Source organism: Rosa rugosa, chromosome 2 (genome assembly GCF_958449725.1).
Source record: "Rosa rugosa chromosome 2, drRosRugo1.1, whole genome shotgun sequence".
Classification (NCBI taxonomy): Eukaryota; Viridiplantae; Streptophyta; class Magnoliopsida; order Rosales; family Rosaceae; genus Rosa; species Rosa rugosa.
The window spans coordinates 54,967,200-54,989,232 of NC_084821.1; the positions used below are offsets into that span (position 1 = coordinate 54,967,200).

The 22,033-nt window shown below is 41.4% G+C and overlaps 2 protein-coding genes across 2 annotated transcripts; one reads left to right on the forward strand and one right to left on the reverse strand.

Annotated features, from left to right (window-relative positions):
• The first annotated feature begins 700 nt into the window (after nucleotides 1–700).
• Nucleotides 701–5,557, forward strand: LOC133728520 (leucine-rich repeat receptor-like serine/threonine-protein kinase At1g17230). Its single transcript, XM_062155925.1, has 3 exons — nucleotides 701–4,604; nucleotides 4,866–5,249; nucleotides 5,363–5,557. Exons 1-3 carry the CDS (start codon nucleotides 1,691–1,693, stop codon nucleotides 5,365–5,367), a joined length of 3,303 nt encoding a protein of 1,100 aa, XP_062011909.1. The 5' UTR covers nucleotides 701–1,690; the 3' UTR covers nucleotides 5,368–5,557.
• Nucleotides 5,558–5,846: 289 nt separating this feature from the next.
• Nucleotides 5,847–7,962, reverse strand: LOC133728521 (serine/threonine-protein kinase WAG1-like). The gene has a single exon (XM_062155926.1). It carries the CDS (start codon nucleotides 7,542–7,544, stop codon nucleotides 6,069–6,071), a length of 1,476 nt encoding a protein of 491 aa, XP_062011910.1. The 5' UTR covers nucleotides 7,545–7,962; the 3' UTR covers nucleotides 5,847–6,068.
• Between the last annotated feature and the right edge of the window lie 14,071 nt (nucleotides 7,963–22,033).

The window sequence follows — 22,033 nt, forward strand, 5'->3', positions numbered from 1 at the left end:
ATTAACATTGGATTTAAATTCAAGAACACAGGATAATGAGGTAGTTAGGATAATGAGGTAGTTAGAATGAGTTCATTTTCATTATTATTCTTCAACATTGGACTTAAATTTAATGATAATTGAGCATAACTGATCAGGTAAATAAGACTGAAAAGTTTAATTTACACCCTCTCGTGTATCTCATGCTTCATTCGTGCTCATTATGTCAACAAGTTGCACTTACTAGACTAGGCTTGGTGTATGTGGATAAACTTCAGTCAAGATCGTAGAATTTAAAATTCGAGGCAATATTCAGGTTTAAGTCTAGTTTTACATAGCTAGCCAAATAATTATGTGATCAAATTGCATGACGACCCCCCGAAGTATTGTGCTCTTCCATTGAAGAGTTGGACTTTGGTACGAGCTTCAGCTTCTAGGTGTTCCGATTTTTCTACGTAAAAGCGATTAATTTGGAGCCGATTCTCCATTCTTAAAAGTATGGTAGCAGTGAACTGCAAAAGGAAGAGAAAAACAAATAAAAACACCCCCACAAAGCTGGAAATCCAAACACTCATAATCCTGGCTTTATTTTATTCAAGTACAATTACATGCAGCTCATGTGTCGTAGACTCGTAGTTGATTACTTGTTCATATATCTCATTGGTGATTCTCAACAAAAAAAATATCTCATTGGTGTATTGTAAAAGTCTACAAGATAAACAGTGTTCATATAGTTGGGTTGAAAACACGTTTACAGATTTTTCGTCTCCCCATTTAGCCTTTCGGGTACTGAATGCCGAGAGAGATTCCAAAACAATCCCACTGAGCCACTCACCACATTACAAGTCTCCAAAGAAATCATTACACACAGTTCCAACAACAATAAAAAGCCAAACCAAAATTACAATTAGTCTCCAAAATCCTTCACATCCCGACTTAGAGGCCCAGAAACAGATTGCATTCTCAGATTTTCATATGACTAGTCTCTCTCAATTAGGAAAAGAAAAACCCATCAAGCTCACAATGATGGCAGGCAAGAAGAAGCAATTCTATGGTGGATGGCATGAAGACAAAAGCAAAGCGAGTACCAGAAGGAGTAGAGGTCGAGAAGAACAAGAAACAGAGCAAGCACAGAAAGAAAATGAAGCAGCACTCAATTTGCTGTAAAGTGGTAGCAAGGAAAGAGTTGACTTGTTAAAAATTTTGGGTCTCTTTTACTGCTCAAGATTGTGACTCTCACGGTCTTCCTCCTTCATCAATCGATCTATTCCCCTATTTTTGTTCTTAGCCTCACATTTTTTCTCCTCTCTGTAAAGTTAGGTGTGAAGAGGACTCAAGAGTCTCTGTGTCTGTCTCTCTCTTCCTTATCTCTGAAAGTCAGACCCATATTGATTATTTTCATGGGCTTACTTATTTTTCTTAACCTTTACCTAATGCTTAAAGCCCAGTTGGGTTTCTCTACCTTTAAACCATAGAGACCAAAATTTCCTGGATTCCCCAGAGTCTCTGTTTTGGTAACCATGCATTATCCCCTACTATCCTTATCTCAGTTTTCATTCTTTTCTTCCATTCTCTTTGATCATTTGCACCTCTAAACTTTTCCGGAATCGGGTACCCAATCAAATGATGTTTTGGGTTTGAGCTACTCCAAAATTTCATCTTTCATCCCCTAAACTTGTGAAGCAAACCTATTGGTGTTGTTTTTCGTAGTATGGTTACTTCTTCCCTGAAAATGCTATTACACTTGGGACTCCTCGTGTTATGTTTCAGTTTTGGCTCTACAAACTCATTAGATGAAGAAAGTCTTTTTCTTTTGGAGTTCAAGAGATCCCTATCTGATCCAAGGAACAATCTTGGAAGCTGGAATTCATCACATTTGAGTCCTTGCAATTGGACTGGTGTGAGGTGTCTCAAGTCCAAGGTAACTTCTATAAATCTCACTGGCCTTAATTTGTCTGGTGTTTTGTCTCCAGTCATTTGCAATCTTCCTTACTTGGTTGAATTCAATGTGTCCAAGAACTTCTTCTCTGGGCCATTTCCCAATGATCTTGCTAACTGTCATAATCTAGCGTTTCTAGACCTTTGCACAAATAGGTTTCATGGGGAATTGGTTACCCCATTCACCAAAATGACCAACCTTAGGAAGTTGTATCTCTGTGAGAATTATGTGTTTGGTGAAATGCCTGAGGAGATAGGGAACTTAACTCTACTTGAAGAGCTTGTGATTTATAGTAATAATCTCACTGGCTCCATTCCTGGTTCAATTAGTAAGTTGAAAAAGTTAAAAGTCCTCAGGGCGGGTCGAAATTCTCTTTCTGGCCCAATACCAACTGTTATCAGTCAGTGCCAGAGCTTAGAAGTTTTGGGGTTATCACAGAATCATTTAGAAGGTTCAATTCCCAGGGAGCTTGAAGAACTTCAAAATCTGACTGATTTGATCCTTTGGCAAAATCATTTAACTGGTTCAGTTCCTGCTGAGATTGGTAATCTAAGTAGGCTAGAGTTGCTTGCCTTGCATGAAAACTCTTTCGGAGGAATGATCCCTAAGGAACTTGGGAAGTTATCACAGCTGAAGAGATTGTATATATACACCAACCAGTTGAATGGAACTATCCCAAGTGAACTAGGGAATTGTACCAATGCGGTTCATATAGATTTTTCTGAAAACCAGTTAAGTGGAGTCATACCACGGGAGTTGGGTTACATTCCTAATCTTGTGTTGCTTCACCTCTTCGAAAATCATCTGGAAGGAAACATTCCGAGGGAGCTTGGCCAGTTGAAGCAGCTGCAGAAGTTAGACTTGTCCATAAACAATTTGACTGGCCCAATCCCACTAGAATTTCAGAACCTTACTTGCATGGATGAGTTGCAACTGTTTGATAATCATCTCGAGGGTAAAATTCCTCCTCTCCTTGGAGCTAACAGTAACCTCAGCATTCTTGACATGTCTGCAAATAAGCTTGTGGGTAGCATACCTGCGCATCTTTGCGAGTATGGGAAATTAGCATTTCTAAGCCTTGGGTCAAATAGGTTGTCTGGAAATATTCCTTATGGTATTAAAACATGCAAGTCTCTAGTCCAACTAATGCTAGGAGACAACCATCTTACAGGAAGTCTCCCTATGGAGTTATATACTCTTTATGCTCTTGAAGTCTTTCAAAACCGATTCTCAGGACCTATACCTCCAGAGGTAGGCAGGTTTAAAAGTTTAGAAAGGCTACTGTTGTCAGATAACTATTTTATTGGGCATATTCCTCTTGAGATTGGCAACCTATCGCAGCTTGTGACCTTCAATGTTTCCTCTAACAGGCTCACGGGGAACATTCCTCATGAGCTGGGAAATTGTACAAAGCTACAGAGGCTTGATCTCAGTAGGAATTACTTCACTGGAGTTCTCCCGGAAGAACTTGGAAAGCTAGTGAATCTGGAACTTTTGAAGCTTTCTGATAACAAGTTGATGGGAGGGATACCGAGTACTCTAGGGGACCTTGCCCGATTGACTGAGTTGGAGATGGGGGGAAATCACTTTTCTGGTAGCATCCCTTTTCAGCTGGGCCAACTCGGTGCTCTACAGATTGCCCTCAATATTAGCCATAATAATCTTTCGGGTGAAATTCCTGAAAAGTTGGGGGACTTGCAGATGTTGGAATCCCTCTACTTGAATGACAATCAGCTTGTTGGTGAAATTCCTGCCTCAATTGGTGAGTTGCTTAGCCTTCTGGTGTGCAACCTCTCTAACAATAACCTAGTGGGAACTGTGCCAAACACACAAGTATTTCAAAGGATGGATTCTTCAAATTTTGCTGGAAACAATGGATTGTGCAGATCTGGATCATACCATTGTCATCAACCTCCAGTTCAATCTCATACTCCAAAACGGAGCTGGATAAAGGAGGGTTCATCTAAAGAGAAATTAGTAAGCATCATTGCTGCTGTAATTGGAGTAATTTCCTTGATTCTCATAGTTGGTTTCTGTTGGGCAATGAAGCGCTCCAGACCTACTTTTGTTCCACTTGAAGATCCAATCAAGCCAGACGTGTTGGACAACTATTACTTTCCAAAGGAAGGTTTCAAGTACCAGGATCTTGTTGTAGGCACCAACAATTTTTCAGACAATGCAGTTCTTGGAAGGGGAGCCTGTGGCACTGTGTACAAAGCCGTCATGGCTGATGGGGAGGTGATTGCAGTCAAAAAGCTCAAGGCACAAGGGGAAGGAGTCGGTGTCGATAGCAGCTTCCGCGCTGAGATATCAACCCTCGGGAAGATCAGGCATTGCAATATTGTGAAGCTCTATGGCTTCTGCTGTCACCAAGACTCGAATCTGCTCTTGTATGAGTACATGGAAAATGGCAGTTTAGGAGAACATCTCCATGGAAACGATCAAAGATGTTATCTAGACTGGAATACACGATATAAGATTGCTCTTGGAGCAGCAGAGGGTTTGTGTTATCTCCATTATTACTGCAAGCCCCAAATCGTCCACCGTGACATAAAGTCAAATAATATCTTACTGGATGAAGTTCTTGAAGCACATGTGGGAGATTTCGGCTTGGCAAAATTGATTGAATTGCCATACTCAAAATCCATGTCTGCTGTTGCTGGCTCATATGGCTACATTGCACCAGGTAAGAAAAGTGTTAATAATAGTTTTTACGTATTTTCAGTCTGTCATTCTTGTTTCTACTGCTACATAAAAGTTGATATACTATATATCATATCTCAGGGAATATATTCTTACTTTAGTGAATTATTACACTCACTTGAAGTAGCTCACTGTATCAGATGTTTATTTCAGAATAACCTATGTAACTTACAGTAGAGATCCTGAAAAAATCAAGGGAAAGTAGTCTTCATCGTAATTCTGACCATGTACCTTTTCATTTCAGAGTATGCTTACACAATGAAAGTGACTGAGAAGTGTGACATCTATAGTTTCGGAGTGGTTCTGCTGGAACTAGTAACCGGAAAGACACCTGTCCAACCACTGGAGCTGGGTGGAGACCTAGTCACTCTGGTAAGAAGAGCCATAAATAATTCAGTGGCAACATCCGAATTGTTCGACAAGAGGCTAGATCTGAGTATGAGGAGCACAACTGAAGAGATGACTCTATTTCTCAAGATTGCGTTGTTCTGCACCAGTGTGTCCCCAGTTAAAAGGCCAACAATGAGGGAGGTCATTGCGATGATGATTGATGCTAGGCGGTCCGTGACTGTGAGCAACTGCTCATCACCAACATCTGAGGGTCCTTTGGATAAAGATCCTTCAAGAGGTTAGAACACACACACACACACAACCAAAAAAAAAGAAAGAAAGAAAGATTGGTAGACTTATCGTTCTAGGGGTTAGAACTGATATTGGCTTGCATGATTGTGTATATTGCAGATTGAATGGAGTTATAGACTCACTCCATCTGCCAGAAAGGGTTTTTTAAACTCACTGGTTGTTCTTCTCTGTTGGATTTGCTCAAAGAAAATAAAGATTATATCTTATGATCTGCTTTGTGCTAACCACTCGAATGTTAAAATTAGTTTAGAAGCAAAATAGTGTGGCTGTAAAGAAAGCGAACCACTTTAATCCTGTCCCAAAATTCTATCATAGCATCTTCGCAGTTTCTTTTTCCAAGTTGGCCAGATTGTCTGTGGCAGTTTTTTCTACATGAGATTACTCATGCCTTGCCAAAAACCACATTTTATTTACATGAATGATATTCTTAAGATTCAAGTTATTGAGGGTGGAACCTTTAGTTTTGGACTCGGACTCGCTAAGAAATCCTGTATAGGGGTCTCGTTGTATGTCATTTCCGGAGATGCATAATCATGTGCAAGGACGGTTTACCAGAACATTAACAACAATAACACATTCATAATAAAGAATTCTAGTACGGCCAAAATTGTAAATCAATAACCAAATTTGTTTTAAACAACGAAAAACTGAATCTCACTGTGTATAACTTGATTCACATATACCCTAACATCCACAAAGATGATCACCCTTGGGATCTAGAACTGCTGCACTACATTTCTTTATATTCACTCAATCTTCATCTCTAACCACAACTTACCTAGTTTTTTCCCACCAAAAAATGTGATTAACTTTTCCTGACCATTTTATCACTGACGTAATGATAGTAATTACTGTTACTCTGGTTGTTCTTCTTGTTACTTCTAGTCTTCACCAGCTGACCAAGTCCCTTCCACCACCACCGCCGCCTCTTGTGTGCCGAAAGCGCAACCCCAGCCGGGACGACAATAGTCTTACTGGGCTTCTTTTTAAGCCCATACACATCCGGCGGCCTATAACTCTTGAGCAAGGCCCAATTAATCCCATGAAAAAACGGGTGCCGTTTAATCTCAGTAGCCCCCTTGGCGCATCCTAGCCTCTTCTTCGGGTCCCTCACCAGCAGTCCCTCTATCAAATCCCTCGCCTCCTTCATCCCCTCCTCCTCTCCCTCCGCCACGTGGAACCTAACGCCGTCAGCCAACGCTATATTCCGCAGCGTGCTCTCTTTACTCCCGCCCTTAAACGGCGTCGTCCCATACAGCAGCTCGAAGATGAAAATCCCGAACGCCCACCAATCGACGCCGTTACCGTGACCGTAACCGCCGACGAGTTCGGGCGCCAAATACTCGTGGGTGCCCACGCACGACATCGAAAACGCCGTCGTTGGCTCCGCCACGAACTCCGCCTCCATTTCCTCCTCCTCCTCCTTTGGCTCTCGCTCGCTCGATCCGAAGCAGTTGGCGGATCTCCTTGTTTTCCGGGCGGGCCGGAGCTTCATGACGCGGCGGCGCTCGAAGGTGGGAACGACGTCGGATTTGAAGCAGAGGTCGAAGTCGGAGAGCATGATGTGGCCGTCCTCGCGGAGGAGGACGTTCTCGGGTTTGAGGTCGCGGTAGACTATCCCGAGCGCGTGGAGGTACTCGAGCGAGGCGAGGACCTCGGCGGCGAAGAAGCGGGAGGTCCGGACCGGGAGGCAGTGCTGGGGCTGTTTCATGAGGAGGGTTTGGAGGTCGCCGTTGGGGCAGTAGTCGATGAGGAGACACGTGTAGTGGGAGACGTCGATGCGGGCGTAGAGCGTAGGGAGGAAAGGGTGGTCGAGCAAGGCGAGGATCTGGGCCTCGGTCTCCACGTGGGCCTGCTTCTTCGGCGAGATGGCCGCATGGTCAACGACCTTGAGGGCGAACAAGGAGTCGTCGGGGTTGTAGTCGCGGAGGCGGCAGAGGAAGACGCGTCCGAGGTTGCCGGAGCCGAGGCGGCGGAGGAGCTTGAGGTGTCGGATGTGGAGTGCCTTGTCGGATGACAGGTTGGTAGCCGCTTTTATCGCCGTCCAATGCGGGTCCCATTTGCGGTGGTGGAGGACTGTGGGGACGTTGGTGGTTGTTACGGTGGCGGAGGATAGGCGTGAGTCGCGATCGTTGAAGCTGAGAGTGAGGCTGCTGCGGGCCAAGCTGGTGCGGGCGCTGGAGGAGGAGACGTAGGTGCGGTCGGTTGTGCAGGAGGTGAAGCTGAAGTCGAGGTCGCCGTAGTCGGCTATAGGCAACGGGTAGTCCAAGTCGACTTCCATGGCTGGTGCATACAAGAGAGCTAGAGAGTTGTAGTATATATGTTGGAGAAAAGCAAATGCAAGTTAGTTTTGTATTGGTATGGACTATGGAGGCTTATAAAGGATGAGAGAGAGGAAGGTACGAAGGGCCTGGAGGAGGATTAAATAAGGTGTTTGGTTGACCCCGGCTGAGCATCTGCATGTTAAAATGGGAGAGAAGTGGGTTTAAATAAGGGGGGATCGAAGGGAAGGAATACAAGGAATGGGGCATCAAATTCAGAGGAGCCAACAGGGATTTTTCTGGTCCTATGGATTTAACCATGTTTTGGGTTCACCTAATCATGCAATAAGCACAGATATTACTCCATATCTACGTAAATTTAAGAAAGGAACAAGAATATTTGATGTCAATAGAAAAGAAGGAGGTTAATCCAGTATGAAAGAATATTTTAATTTATCGTATAAACTATCACATTCATTAAATTTATCGTATTACATTTAGGCCTCGTTTGGTTCACGGAAGGGAAATTAATTCGCTTGTCTTTCCCATGGGAAAGGGAAACTGAAGTTCCTATTAAGTTTCATTTCCTTTGTTTGGTACAGCAGAGAAAGTATTCAGGAAATACCATTTGAGATCTCTTCCGGTGTTTGGTCGTTGGTGCAGGAAAATAAAGTAAAAATATGGGTTCTTGACCCAAAGCACCAAAATTGGCTAAAATTACCCACTTAACCCACCAACAGATTTTTATTCCCACTAACCCAATTTAAAATGAAATTACAACTTTGCCCTTAACCTAATTACGAAATCACAGCCACTGCCACTTCTCTCTCTCTCTCTCTCTCTGAGCATGCATCAGTCGGCACAAACCTAGCTAGCTAGCTCCCAACATACAAATCGAAAAGACTATCTTCCTTCCTTCTTCAATCTTTTGCAGAGTAGCACAACAACCGCACTGAAATCGGCGATCGATCGGCGACTCGTTGACGTTGTTGTAGCAGAAGTAGGCTTCCAGCAACGGGGTTTGATCATATTTTCTGTCACCGCGCTCTCTGCTAGCGAAACGTCGTTGTTAAACATCGATCCCTCCAAGCTCAAGGTCGGTATTCTATTCCGTCCTCATCATCGTCGAGTTCGGCTTCATGGTGGCGACAATAATGTTGCAGAGCTCCATGACTTTGGTCTTCAGGACAGTTGTTGAGGGACGGCTTGAAGTTCGCGAGCACCTTGAGGTTTGTGCCTGGGAGGGTTTCTCAAAAGTTCGTCCAAGCTGATGGGCTCGATGGGTTTTGGATCCTGGGCACCATAGTGTGTTTAATTTTGGGTATAATTTTGGCTTGGTTACTGGTGGTGCAGTATTTGCTGCAATTTTGAGTTTAATCTTGAGCTTTCAGTTATTTTTGCCATTTATGTGTAAGCATCTTTATAAATTGGAGGTAGTGTTCTAATTTGGAGTTTAATTAACTCTCAATAAAAGTTTTATCAGAGGGCAGTAAAGGGCTATTAGGGGGCAATAGAGGACTGTTAAAGGTGTATTTGGGGGCAATAGAAGTCTATTCGGGGGCAATACATGTTATGAATTTATGTAATCTCCTCGTTTTTTTCCTTAATCAAAGTTTTATTGGTCTAATTTTAAGGAGATTAGTTCTCATTCCGGCGACCGAAAATTCTATTGAGGGGCAATAAATGTCTATTTGGGGGCAATACAGGTTTATTCATGGGGCAATAAACCTCTCCGGCTCCATATGAGATCTACAACAACTTCTTTGGAGACTTCCAGCGACATTTCATAAATCTCTATTGCCCCCCAACAGACGTCTATTGGGGGGCAATAGACGTCTATTTGGGGGCAATAAACCTTTCTGGCGACCTATGAGATCTCCGACAACCTCTTTGGGGACCTCCGGCGAGGTTTGTAGAGAAGTCCGGTGGGCGGCGGCCGGTGACAGGATTCCGGCGACCGGTAACCGGATTTCGACATCAGGTGACCTGGCTCCGGCGAAGTCTCCTATGGTTTCTCTCTCTCTCTCTCTCTCTCTCTCTCTCTCTCTCTCTATAAGTAACAAAGGGGTGAGGGTAAAACAGTCTCAAAAATAAACAAAAAACTTAATGGGGTATTAGGGAAGACTTCCTTAGAGTGTTTTGGGTAAAGGGGAATTAAAAAAACTTAATGGGGTAAGTGGGAAAAAAATCCCTAGAATGGGGTAAATTGACAAAATCCCTAAAAATATATCAATATTTCAATAATACCCTTGTATTTTAAAATAAAACAACATCATAAAAATTCAAAAGTACACCAATTTTTTATGCAAGAGAGGGTATTGTTGTCCAAAACTTTTGTAATAAATGCTGGGAAATGGGAAGGGAAAATCAATCCCATGGGGTCTGAGTGGAATGATTTTCCCCCTGCTTTCCCAACTGTCAGGAAAATATTTCCGGAGTTTGTGGTTACCAAACAAAGAAAGTAATGACTTTCCTTTCCTGAGTCCTCAATTCTGCGAACCAAACGAGGCCTTAGAGATTAGTAGTTAATTACAAACATTGATTTAGTTGTGATCTTTCTATTCGCTATGATAAGAAAAACAATCACAACAGAATCAAGATCAACTAAGATGAAGCTAACCGAAATCGTAGCATGTTGAATATAAGTTACGCGTCTAACTAGAAATAAAGGAGGTCAAGTAATGGGATAGTAGTAGCATTTGTGATCTTTGTTGATGGAAGAAATAGTCGCTTGGTTTTGATAATGTCTTCTTCTTTTTTTCTTCTTTAAGAGAAATAATTTGAACTTTCGATTTCATCTATCACTACGTATTAGACGCACTATTAAGTATGGTTTATTTTGGTACTATTTATGTGTTTTTTTTTTAATCGGCCCAAGGGGCAATAATATCATTCATCACAAGCCAAAATAGGCCGTTACATACCCTTCCGCTGCCATTTAAGAACATAGGCAGACAAGAAGATAGTGGTAGTACCCACAGTGGTACATAAAAATAGACCTACTCATTAAACAATCAAATACGTAGAGGTAGCGGGGATCCTCCATTGGTACTACGCCGGAGGCGCTAGAGATCTAGGTTCCTAATACAAGAAACATTATTGTAATTAGACAAAAGCTAAAAACATAGGGTTGGGCCAAGGGCCTAAACCCTTGCCCAAAATAACAATGGACTAGGGCAGAACCCCAGCCCAACATTTCGTGGCCCAATAGGGTAGTCCACCAAGGAATTGGCATCAAGCCCATCATTCTGGTATGGTCCAAGTCCACCTTCTCCCACCAACGACCCATCGTGCATCACCGTCCGGCCAAGTTCCGGCCGACCCACATCACCAGACCAGCGTCGCCACGAGCCGCCCCACCACACCAACGGCGATCGATCCAAACCGCTCCAAACCACGCCACAGCGACATGGATCAACACAGAAACCAATCCCTGAACCAGGCTTCGAAACCCCACTGCCATCGAAACATGGCACCGCCGCTCCAAAAAACCAGCAGCAGAGATCGGCCGCCGGACCGTACTATTTATGTGTTTACTAAGTGATGAAGCAAACAAAATGATAATTAAAATCTAATATGCTCTCCTATTAATTCATTGTCGTTATCTAATCATGTTTTTTTTTTTCAATGTACCAACATCAAGGGAGGGTAATCTATTGTTTCCTTTTGTATTTGCAGAGAGCTTAATTACTCAGAAAAGTAAGTGTTTAGGCGTTTAGCGACGTCATTAGGTTTATCTGTGCGGCCAATAATGCTTTAAATACAAAAGACTACCCAATCGACGTGTGTAGTTGTTTTCTTGTTGATAAGACTAAGAGGGGAGCACATTCCCATGCAGGAGGCTGATGAGGATAGTCAATATATAGTTGTTTGAAGAATTGAAGGCGCTGACAAAGGGAACGAGTTAGGATAGAAGCCGCTTTTATTATATCGAAGGGTGTGAATCAAAGCTAGAGAACTTCAATAATAAAAAAAAGTTAAGAGAACTGAATAATAGGGCTAGTTCTGATCGATCTACATAAGCCTATATATAAGTCTAGTCGGCTGTTTCTCACAGAGATCGAGCTTGAGCTCTACTAAATTATTCAGGATAGTCATAACTTTGGTTCTACGACTCCAACTACTTCCATGCTAGCTGAATGGTTTATTAATGATTTTGATCTATCTGCGGGAGGAGGGAGGCGTGGTTTATTAGTTTCTGCGATCCAGAGTTGGTAGGTTTTAAACACCAAGTTTAATGCACTGCTTAAAATTAGATGGATCTGTAATTATGTACGGTCAAAGTTGGACCATCGAAGGGGTTGGGACTAGCTGCTGAAAGGAGCTCTTTTTGATGAGATAGTGGTCCATTTAATCCAGTATTTGAAGTTTTGTAATTGCGCCGTATAACACAAAGTCACAGCCGTTCTTTATCTGGAGCATAGTTCTACAATGGCGATTGCATATGGTTAACACTGCTGATGCAAGTGTTGTTGACAGTGGATTGTTGATTTTGGAAGTCGTATTCGTTTGCACTTTGTAGTTTATGATGTAGTGATATAATATTCTTTTTTATCGTAGTGTTTATTGGATTGAAATTCTGAGGATCATATAATTAAATGAAGTCATCACTTTCTGATCAAAAGAGAAAACAAGGTTTGGCCATCGGTATTTGGGAATCTAATTAAAACTCCATTTTGAAGTACTTTGGGTACTCGAAATTGAAAAAGGTTTTGGTAGCCAGGGTTTGCAATTTGTGCACCTATTTAGATTGAATATATGAAGTGTCAAGTATAAAAGTATAAAGAAAATAGAGAAGATTAAATCTTATGACGTACGAGAAAGAAAACTAACTTAATTTCATAAATCTGCTAGCTTTGAATTGATACATAAAATTAGTCTGCCTAGAGTTGTAAATTCTTGCTTTACTTTAGTTTAGTTAAGCATAATGAATCTCTTTTTGATGAGAAAATGGAGCACGCACCAACGACGGAATATTCATAGGATTAGGCACTTGCACATAGCCACATAGAGAACCTAGTATTTCTAGGACTTTCACCCATGATAATTGACAACTAAAGTTTTACTTGATCACCAACAGTACAACAAAAGTGTACAGAGCTATAAAAATCTGTAGAATTAACAAGGATTTATAGAAACATCAAAACGTCGTGTCTTAAATAATCTATATATTTGGCAACTTAGTACGTACCTACTTTTTTTTTTTTTTTTTTTTGGAGATTGAACTTAGCGTGTACTGAACCTACCTTGCATCTTATAATAAAGAGCATTCCAACAAGAAAGATAATTAAAGAGAATTCTTCATTTACAAGTTTAATTGATTTACGTACACATTATATATCAACACGAATTAAAGTGAAAACCCAACGTGCATGTAGCCGACTTTTACCCCCGCAGGTAAAAAAATAACAAAAACATAGCTGGAACCTTCTACTCACTACTAATCTTTGTTTAGGACTAGTCTTAAATTCTTTGACGACTTAATCACTGCTAATCTCTAATTAATTATTAGGGCAAAGGGTACGTACCATGTGATGGGTCGACATGGCTTGTTCGTCACTAGGGCGGGACCCACGTCGAAAATGAAAGTTGATGCTGTCTGCCACGTGATCAACATTGGCCCTACATTGTCGCTTACACCACCTCAATAATCTCTCACTCATATTTGACTCCTAATTCAATCTTCATATTATATTATGATCGTTGAAGTTTTAATTTTTTTTATATAAATAAAAATAATAATTCATCAATAATGCTCTTCACCTTCCAAACTAGGTATTAAGTGATGCTGATAATAATGCAGGCAAATAAATAATTTCCCTGTCTTCTCTTTCGTGCTAAGAGAGTGAGATAGAGCTGCATACCAATACCATTGTGATTGGTCTATCGAACTCATAAACAAAAGGGTCCTTGACCCAAAGCACCAAAATTGACAAAAATTATCCCACTTACCCCAACAACAGATTTTTATTCCCACTAACACAATTTGAAGTGAAATAACAATTTTGACCTCAGCCTAATCAAAAAACTACATCAATGCCATCAATCTCTCATTGCTCTCAGATCTCTCTCTGTCTCTCCTCTCTCTCTCTCTCTCGAAGGCTCCGTCACCGTGTTCTTCCTCTTCCCCTCCGACCCGGCCGGATCCAACTCAACCAAATCGGAGTCCAACTCGTCGGAGAAGCTCACCCTTGACATCTCGTTCTCGCTGACGATCAAGGTCGATCTGGAACCGCGACTTCTTTAGCTTCCTGCCGCCGTCGACCTCACTCCTCCGCCACCTTCTCCACACCTCGAAAAACAATGTCTCCGCCGGAGATCACGACGCCGGGGACGAGCCTCTTTCACCTCGATTCCACTGCAGCCCACCGGAGAACAGTCATCTCCGGCAAGATTCGGGTCCAATTTCAGGGTACTTCGAAGCGGGGATAGATGGTTCTTGTTCGGCCCAGTCTCTCCATGTCCGGCCAGCTCGACCGTGGGCTAGTGGCTTGGCTCAGCTCCGAGAATTTGTTCGCGGTCGACCCGTCGTGATTGTGCCGGTGATGGCTTCTTCTGCACACAAGTCAAACTGTACAAATAGCCTCGGTGTCTCACCTTCCAACTGGTTTTGTTCAATAGTCTGCTCTGAATCTCCCTTCTCCAAAATTGGGAGTGAGTTAAAATTTGATACCTTGAAACATGTTAGGAGTTGTCATTGGGTGGATTTTCAATAGTAGCTAAGAGTTTGCATTGTAATGTCTGTTTGGGTATGATTTGTTTCGTTATTTTTTTTTTTTTTCAAAATTTGGATGGTGGTTGCAAGACAGAAGGCCCAACAGAAAGAAGAAGAAGTCGACTCCGACTGCAACAGGAATGGAGAAGAGGACATGGGTGCCCAGAGCTTTTCATTGGGTGACTCAATCAATTTCTCTGTTTTTTTTTTTTTTGGGTAAAATGGTGCAGAATGCCCGGATAGAAAGAAAAAATGAAGAAAAAAAAGTTCTATTGGGGCAATAGACATCTGTTAAAGCGTCTATTGGGGGGTAATAGACATCTATTGGGGGGCAATAGACGTTTTAAATTGATGTAATCTCCTCGTTTTTTTTCTTTAATCAAAGTTTTATTTGTGTAGTTTTAGGAAGATTAATTACCATTTCGGTAATCTAAACGTCTATTGGAGGGCAATAGACGTCTACTGGGGGGCAATACATGGCTGATAGTCGTCTATTGGGGGTCAATAGACGTCTATTGCCCCTATATTAGGGGGCAATAGATGTCTATTGAGGGCAAAAAAACTTTCCGGTGAGATTTTCAGCAAATTCCGGTGGGCGGCAGCTGGTGACCGGAATCCGGCGACCGGTGATCGGATTCCGGCGAAAGTTGACCGGAATCCGGCGAAAGTTGACCGGATTCCGGCGGCCGGCGAAGTCTCCTATGGTTTCTCTCTCTTCCATTTTCTCTATCTCTCTCTCTAAGTAACAAAGGGGTGAGGGGTAAAATGGTATTAAAAAAAAATTAAAAACAAAAAAAAAAATCTTAATGGGGTATTAGGGAAGACTCCCTTAGAGTGTATTAGATAAGAGAGAATTAAAAAAACTTAATGGGGTAAGTGGGAAAAAAATCCCTAGAAATGGGGTAAATGGACAAAACCCCTAAACAAAAACAAAAAAAGAAGAAGCCAAGAACCTTTTCAGAATCATTTGTAAATGATCTTCTCTATGATCCAAACATTAATACCGCTTTACGAAATCAAAAACATATGCTTGTTCTATATTTGTGTTGATAGTTTATTTTGTTCAAAAGAAATAAAAGGCCAAGAAGATGGTTTATAATTAAGCCTGTACCGACAAAATTAGCTGAATTGTTTAAAGTGTTAAAATAAATTACCAACTCAAGATTGTCAGTAATCATCGATTTAAGCGGGTTTTATAGATATTGAGTAGGTTCCAGGTTGCAAAACTTGTAAATCCAATATGGTTTGGTACTATGATATGTGCCAACTATGGTACGTTGGTCTTTAAATTCAAACCAGAGCGCCGACTGTGCATCCAAGATTTTTAGTAGTTTGTGGTGGATTCAAAGAAATTTTATTCTTAAGATCGCTCGATAAGAAGCAACGTACCCTCTATTTCCAGCTTGCGCTACTTCCTCGTTGTTCTTACTTCAACGTCATTGAGACAATTCACGGGATGGCTTGAACACTTTGTGTTGAACTCTTTATATTAACTCTTCATCGATCATCTTTTATACATCTTTTAGGTATTTTAACCAAAACACTTGCTATTTTTAGGAAGAAAATAACAAACAGACATTCATTGCCCTCTGTCGATCATGGACCGAAAAGCTAATTAATCATATTAGTTCGTGACTAAAATCTTTCTGTAGATAAAGCATCAAACTATGGAAGAGTTATTTTGGCAAATAGTTGAAAACAATGAACTACAATTTATAGACGTAATGGGTTAGTTTCTAGAATATCAGAGTGGTGACAGCAAATTATAATTTGGTATTAAACGTTTGTTCCAATCACACGTTTATACAAGTAATTAAAGTTGGTAGTGTGTCACAATACTCCTCATAAATCCAGCTAGCTACCAATTACGGTTGTAGGAATAACGAAACGATAATTTATTATGATATTTAGCTACTACTTGAATTCATAAAAGATCCTAACAATGAAAATGTATCCTCTTTCAGAATCGAATATGTCCAATAGTTGGAATTAGAACCTACTTTTATTTCTTAATAACCCAAGTGGACGTCCACCACCCTATTAAGAGACGCCAATCCCCAAAATATATTTTGTGACAATTTTAAATGGCCTTGACCTTATATTTATTCTGGGCAACAAATTAAATAGCACCACTGTGGTGTAGGTTACATATTGGATTCATTCTTTTCTGAAATATATCAAGTGCCATAGTAGGGTGATGTGGCAAATACATGTACATGTGCCACCACAGGATCGATGCTTAGTTTTGGTCGTTGTCTCGTTTTGTTTTCAATTATGGTTGATATTTCTACTTGTATGTGATTTTCATGTTGTTTATGAGATAGACATGGCACAATGAGTGTTTATGAGTTAGACATGGCACAATGAGTGTTTATAGCATAGGATCTGCTTGAGTTTGACACTTTGACATGAGTGTTTAGGCCCCTCCCTGATCAGACGCAAATAAATTATGAAGGGGGAGGTGGGATATAGAAAAAGAATTCAAATATCGGGAACACTCATTATTAGTTAATTAGTTAAGAGAGTTTGAGATATTGAGGTGTGGTTACTTGGGCATATCACGTATTTATAGAATATTTAATTTGAATTTTTAATTGATATACATTTATTCGAAACAAATGTATGAATTTGAGAAATAGTCCGACACTTACTTATATATTTGCTCTCTATCTGTTAGCTATTATGAGGGTCGAGCTTGATCGAACTTCTAAATTGATAAATATTTTTTTTATAAGTAAATTTGGATGTCTTCACTTGGTCTATTAACTTAGAGACATTATATTTATTTGTATGATTGACTGAACTTTTGAGAAAATAATTAGGAAAAAGCTAATTTTTTTTTTTAATAGAAGTTGATTGCACTAGTAATCAAGCTATGAAAACAGGTCAGAGTCTAACATAACTTACAGACGGAATTTCAGGACAAATCGAGTAATCTATCCAAGCCACAACTAGACTCATTAAAATCTAAACGGACGCTCGCTGAACCACAAGCCTAAACTACGCAAGAATAATCTCGCTCTCTAAGGAAAATATATTCATGTAGTCTAATCTGCCAAACACACAATTGTGGTACAAATATCAACTAGAAATGTCTTAGAAAAGTTTATAGAAATTACCCCTACTTCAAAAGGCTTGAGTCCAGAATGTCTAAAAGCTTAGAGAACTTAAGAGAGCGCTCGTCCCTCCCCCTTAGGGTTGGAACCTGCGCCATCTTCAGCCTTCTCAGTAGCCAACAACCTCGGCAACAGGTTGCTCCCCGGGCTCTTTTTAAGGGTCTGCAGTATATAGCCCCCCTTTTCAAATTTGAGCCAAATAGGCCCAGTCCTTGCCTTTGGCCCACGAACAGCAGCCCTAAGCCCAGCCCTCTCTAGCAATAGAAGTCAGCCCAGTCAAACAAGCGGTCAACCCTAGTTCAAAACTAGGGTTTCCCGCTGATTTTTCCTGGACTTCTTCTTGCCCACAGTTTGCTGCCACATCGACCTCTAACACTGGTCTAATAGGCCCAACCACTAGCCCAGACATCGCTAACGCTAAAGAAGCCTGCCTCAGCACTCCTGTCACGCCCCTGATTTTTAAACAACATAAAAATCAATATATAATCTCATAATTATACATGCGTGATGGTTCAGCCATCAATACAAAATACCTGGAAAACTTTTTCCTTTTAAACCAAGTACATACTGATGCCCTGACCCCACAAAGTCAATATATACTCGCTCCGCAGAGTTATATATTACACGAGTTACGAATTAAATTGTCATAACAAAATAATAAGTAAATGCTTCTCAGAGCTTACTGCAACGGAAGTCTTTTCAACGGTAAAGTCACAAAATTGGCTTCCTACCGTATAGCTGCAAGCACGAGATCTCACCTTCAGCCACGATTATCCTGACCTGCAGGATCAACCCCTACACCATTGAATAGTGCACCGGGTTGCCACACAACAAACCCGGTAAGCTTGTGAAAGCTCGTATGAGTAACTCAAAACACACATGCACAACTCGCCCAACGAGGAAAACCCATCAACTCGTGAAAAAGGAACACACACCCTGTTTTCCCAAAACAACCCATTCTTTTCCCAAAAGAAAACAACACAGATCACCCCATGACAAAAATCATATTAATTGAAACTCTGACAATTCAATATGCTTTCCCCCAAAGAACACAACAAAAGTCACACCGTGACTAAATCATATAAATTGAAACTCTGACAATTAAATATGATACATAAGTCCTCCCCGGACATTTAAAAGAAAGAATCCCCGACACTCCCTTTTAAAACACGTTCTCAAATCAACAAAAGTCACCCCGTGACAAAATCATAATAATTGAAACTCTGACAATTAAATATGATACACAAGTCCTCCCCAGACATTTAAAAGAAAAAATCCCCGACACTCCCTTTTAAAACACGCACTCATGAGCATCAAATAGATCCCCGCTCCCCGCTACCCCCCCCCCCCCCCCATGATGTACAATGGCAACAGACTAGAGCTCTAACTGATCGCACAAACCCGGCCAAAGGCGTGAAGTCCCGATATATATGCCTGAGGTCACTCCCAGCAACCCCGAATCCTCAAACCTCCCCGGTCATCAGATCAAAACATTTCAAAGCGGTCACTCAGGACCAAAAGTTACTCAACTCTCAAAAGGAGATGTCACCCAGTGACCTCCGAATCATCTGACCTCCCTGGTCTTCAGATTCAAAACATTAAGCAAGTAGCACTAGACCCAAAATGTTAAATCAAATCAAAAGGATAAATCACCACTTGTGACTCTCAGATCTTCCGACCCCCGGTCGTTAGATCAAAACGTTCAAATCACAATAAAGCAACTCACACCAAATCTTGACACTTTTCAAACAATAGAAATTCCCCATTTCTAAAACAATGTTTCCTGAAAAGTCAAGCCCCCAAACAATAGAATGAACCCATCAATCCCTATTGCTTAAATCACCCATCAACCCATAAGAATATACATATTTCACGCAAATATATATATACGTGGTCATTCACTCAGGAATGCCACTAATACCAACTATAGTTTGCAGTTAACTAAATAACTCTCAAAACGATAAAGGTAACTTCGTTCGTAAATAAACATTGTGAGATTACTCACCTCGAAATCCTGTTGCGTCTTCTATACAAAACTGAACTAATACTCACACCAACAACTCGTCCAAATCACCTTGAGAAGCACCTAATCACCAATGGTCTCAAATCAGCATACGAATCACCAAGTGATTAAAGTTAGAATCCCCAAATCGAAAACCCTGAAAGTAACGCCAATCGAGGTGAACCCTCATCCGAGACCAGCCAAAGTCTCCGGAATGCTCATACGATCGATGTGACAAAACCACAAGTTGATCGGATAGTCGGATCCTCACGGATCGATAACCGAAACTATCGAAATCACAAAAACCCTAACATGCTCATACGATCTCCAAAAATTACGTATTGCATATCGACATGATCGTATCGATGAGTAGATCGAAATTAGGAATAGAAACTATCCCTGAGGTGGCCGGAAACCGTCGGAAAACACCACCATAGTGGCGGCGCCGCCGCCTGCCCAAAGTCGGAATTTGGCAAAACCCCCAACACAAAAGTTCTTCATCTCAACTCCAATTACAACTTTCAAAACTATACAAAAGTCCAATTATAAACCAATCGATCGAATTTTACCTTAGAACAAATCGGGCCGATTGAAACCCTAGAATTTCAAATCCAAAATTCAACCTCCACACTTTGAATCGATGCAAGCCACCTTGGGGAGAAGCATCTACGTCCTCTGGGCTCTAAAAGCCCTCCAGAATCACCGGCAAAGGTGGCCAGAATCTCCAGTTCCGACGAAGGCGATTTCGTCCTCGACGCGGCTTCTTCTCGGCCTTGTAGCGCCCACCACAACTCGTTCCACGCTCGATGGTTACCACAGACCTCTAGAGGAGAGCAAGGCGAGAAAAACCCACTTTGAATCGCTTCCTATGGTGGCCGGAGGAGGAAGAACGACGCCGGCTAAGGGGAAGGCGCGACGCGAGCTCGGGAGAGAGGAGAGAGAAAACTTTCCAAAAAACGGAAACTCTGATTTTTCTGGGAATTTCCCATATATATCAAAATGGAAACTTTTTCCAATGGCCATAACTTCTTCATACGAACTCCGATTTCCGCGTTCCATATGTCCACGAACTTGTATCGAGGTGCTCTACGACTTTCGTGAAGGAAGTTTTCGGAGAAACTCAACGTATAAAAAGTCAACCTTTGCACCTCCCCTAAAACCATATTCTTCGAATAATAATTCGTCCGAAACACTTCCGCTCCGTCCACGAGCCACGAAACCATCCAATAACCACAAATTAGATTCCAGAAAAATTCTCAAAAAATAATAACGAATTTTCGGGGCATCACACCTCCTGCCTCCTCCACAAAGCTCGGTGCACCCGCGTCCCCATAACCTGAGCCGAGGACACAACCTGACACCACCGAAGGAGCCAATGCCTCTAACCACCCAGATTTGACCCCAAACTCGGTCAGCGAACGCCGCCACAATGATGCAGAGCCCAACCACCCCTGCAGGCGTCGACGCCAGCGTCGTAACTCCGACCCGATTTGCCAAGCCACGCTAAAAAAACCACCCTCAGCCGAGAATCTCCTCAACCGGAGCCTTCGAAAACCTTGGTCGAGACCCCAACGCCGTTGCAGAAGAAACCACTGTCCCTCCACGCCCACGCCACCTTCGTCTCGTCACTGTCTGGTCTGGAGAGCACAAGACTCCCCGCCGCCATCACGAAACCAAGGTTTCGCCTTCCCAGGTCGGCCCTCTCATTCTTTTTAATTAGAATTCTATGCTTAAGTCAAGCGTAGAATGACATGCTTGACTAAGAATATCAAACTTAATTTGCTTTAAATTATCTATTAGGAGTTCATGGCGATCTAAAAATTCTATACGAGTTAATTAATTCATATTCAATTAGCTCCATGAACCAAAATTATATATAGGTTTTTTTCCTCATAACCTACTCGTGTTTCTAACCTCTAACCAACTTCTTTTGGACAAAAAAAGTCTAAATTGTTCCTCTTAAATATTTTATATTTGGAATATTGTGGCATACATCAGCTGTATATATTAAGGTGCATGCATGTAGAGGCAAACAGCATATCTGGATTGAAGAGAAGTAAATTTACGATGAAAACACTCTCTCTCTCCCTTTCTCTCTCTATCCTGTTTTTGGATACATACAATGTATCATTCCAAATTGGCCCTATTCGATCATATAGTTCGTTATACCTGTTTAATTATTATTCCTTAACTTACATAAAATATGCAGAATGATAATACCTAAGCTATCAGTAAGCTCTTGTATATGTCTATCTCAACTCTCAAGTCTGTTTTAATTTGCACCTTAATTCACATAATTGTCACATGCATGTTTCAACCTCCATTGTTTATCATTCTTACAAAAACTCCTAATCATTAACTTGGATCCTATAAACTTATTCACAGTAATCAGAGACAGAGTGCTGATCGAGTATATAATATAAGTACATGGGATCATCAACTTCAGAATCCAATAATTGTGAGACCAATCATCTATAAAAAATGCTTATTTTAAAACCCTAGCCTGATCGATCAAGAAGCTACTGGAATAATAATATGCATGAGTTTCTGTTAGTCTGGTGATCGAGTGCGTCCACCAAAATATCTTGGCATGGGATGCCCTTATTATTAGTAGGAGAAGATGCCCAGAGGCGTCTCTAGCTAGTTAGTTGGGAACAGGATATGTTGAGTCCAAGA

Bases quoted from the DNA above. Each gene is read 5' to 3' on its own strand.
- LOC133728520 (XM_062155925.1), top strand. From the start codon at position 1,691: ATGGTTACTTCTTCCCTGAAAATGCTATTACACTTGGGACTCCTCGTG. The intron at 4,605-4,865 runs GTAAGAAAAGTG...TTTTCATTTCAG, and splicing joins ATATGGCTACATTGCACCAG to AGTATGCTTACACAATGAAA.
- LOC133728521 (XM_062155926.1), bottom strand. From the start codon at position 7,544: ATGGAAGTCGACTTGGACTACCCGTTGCCTATAGCCGACTACGGCGAC.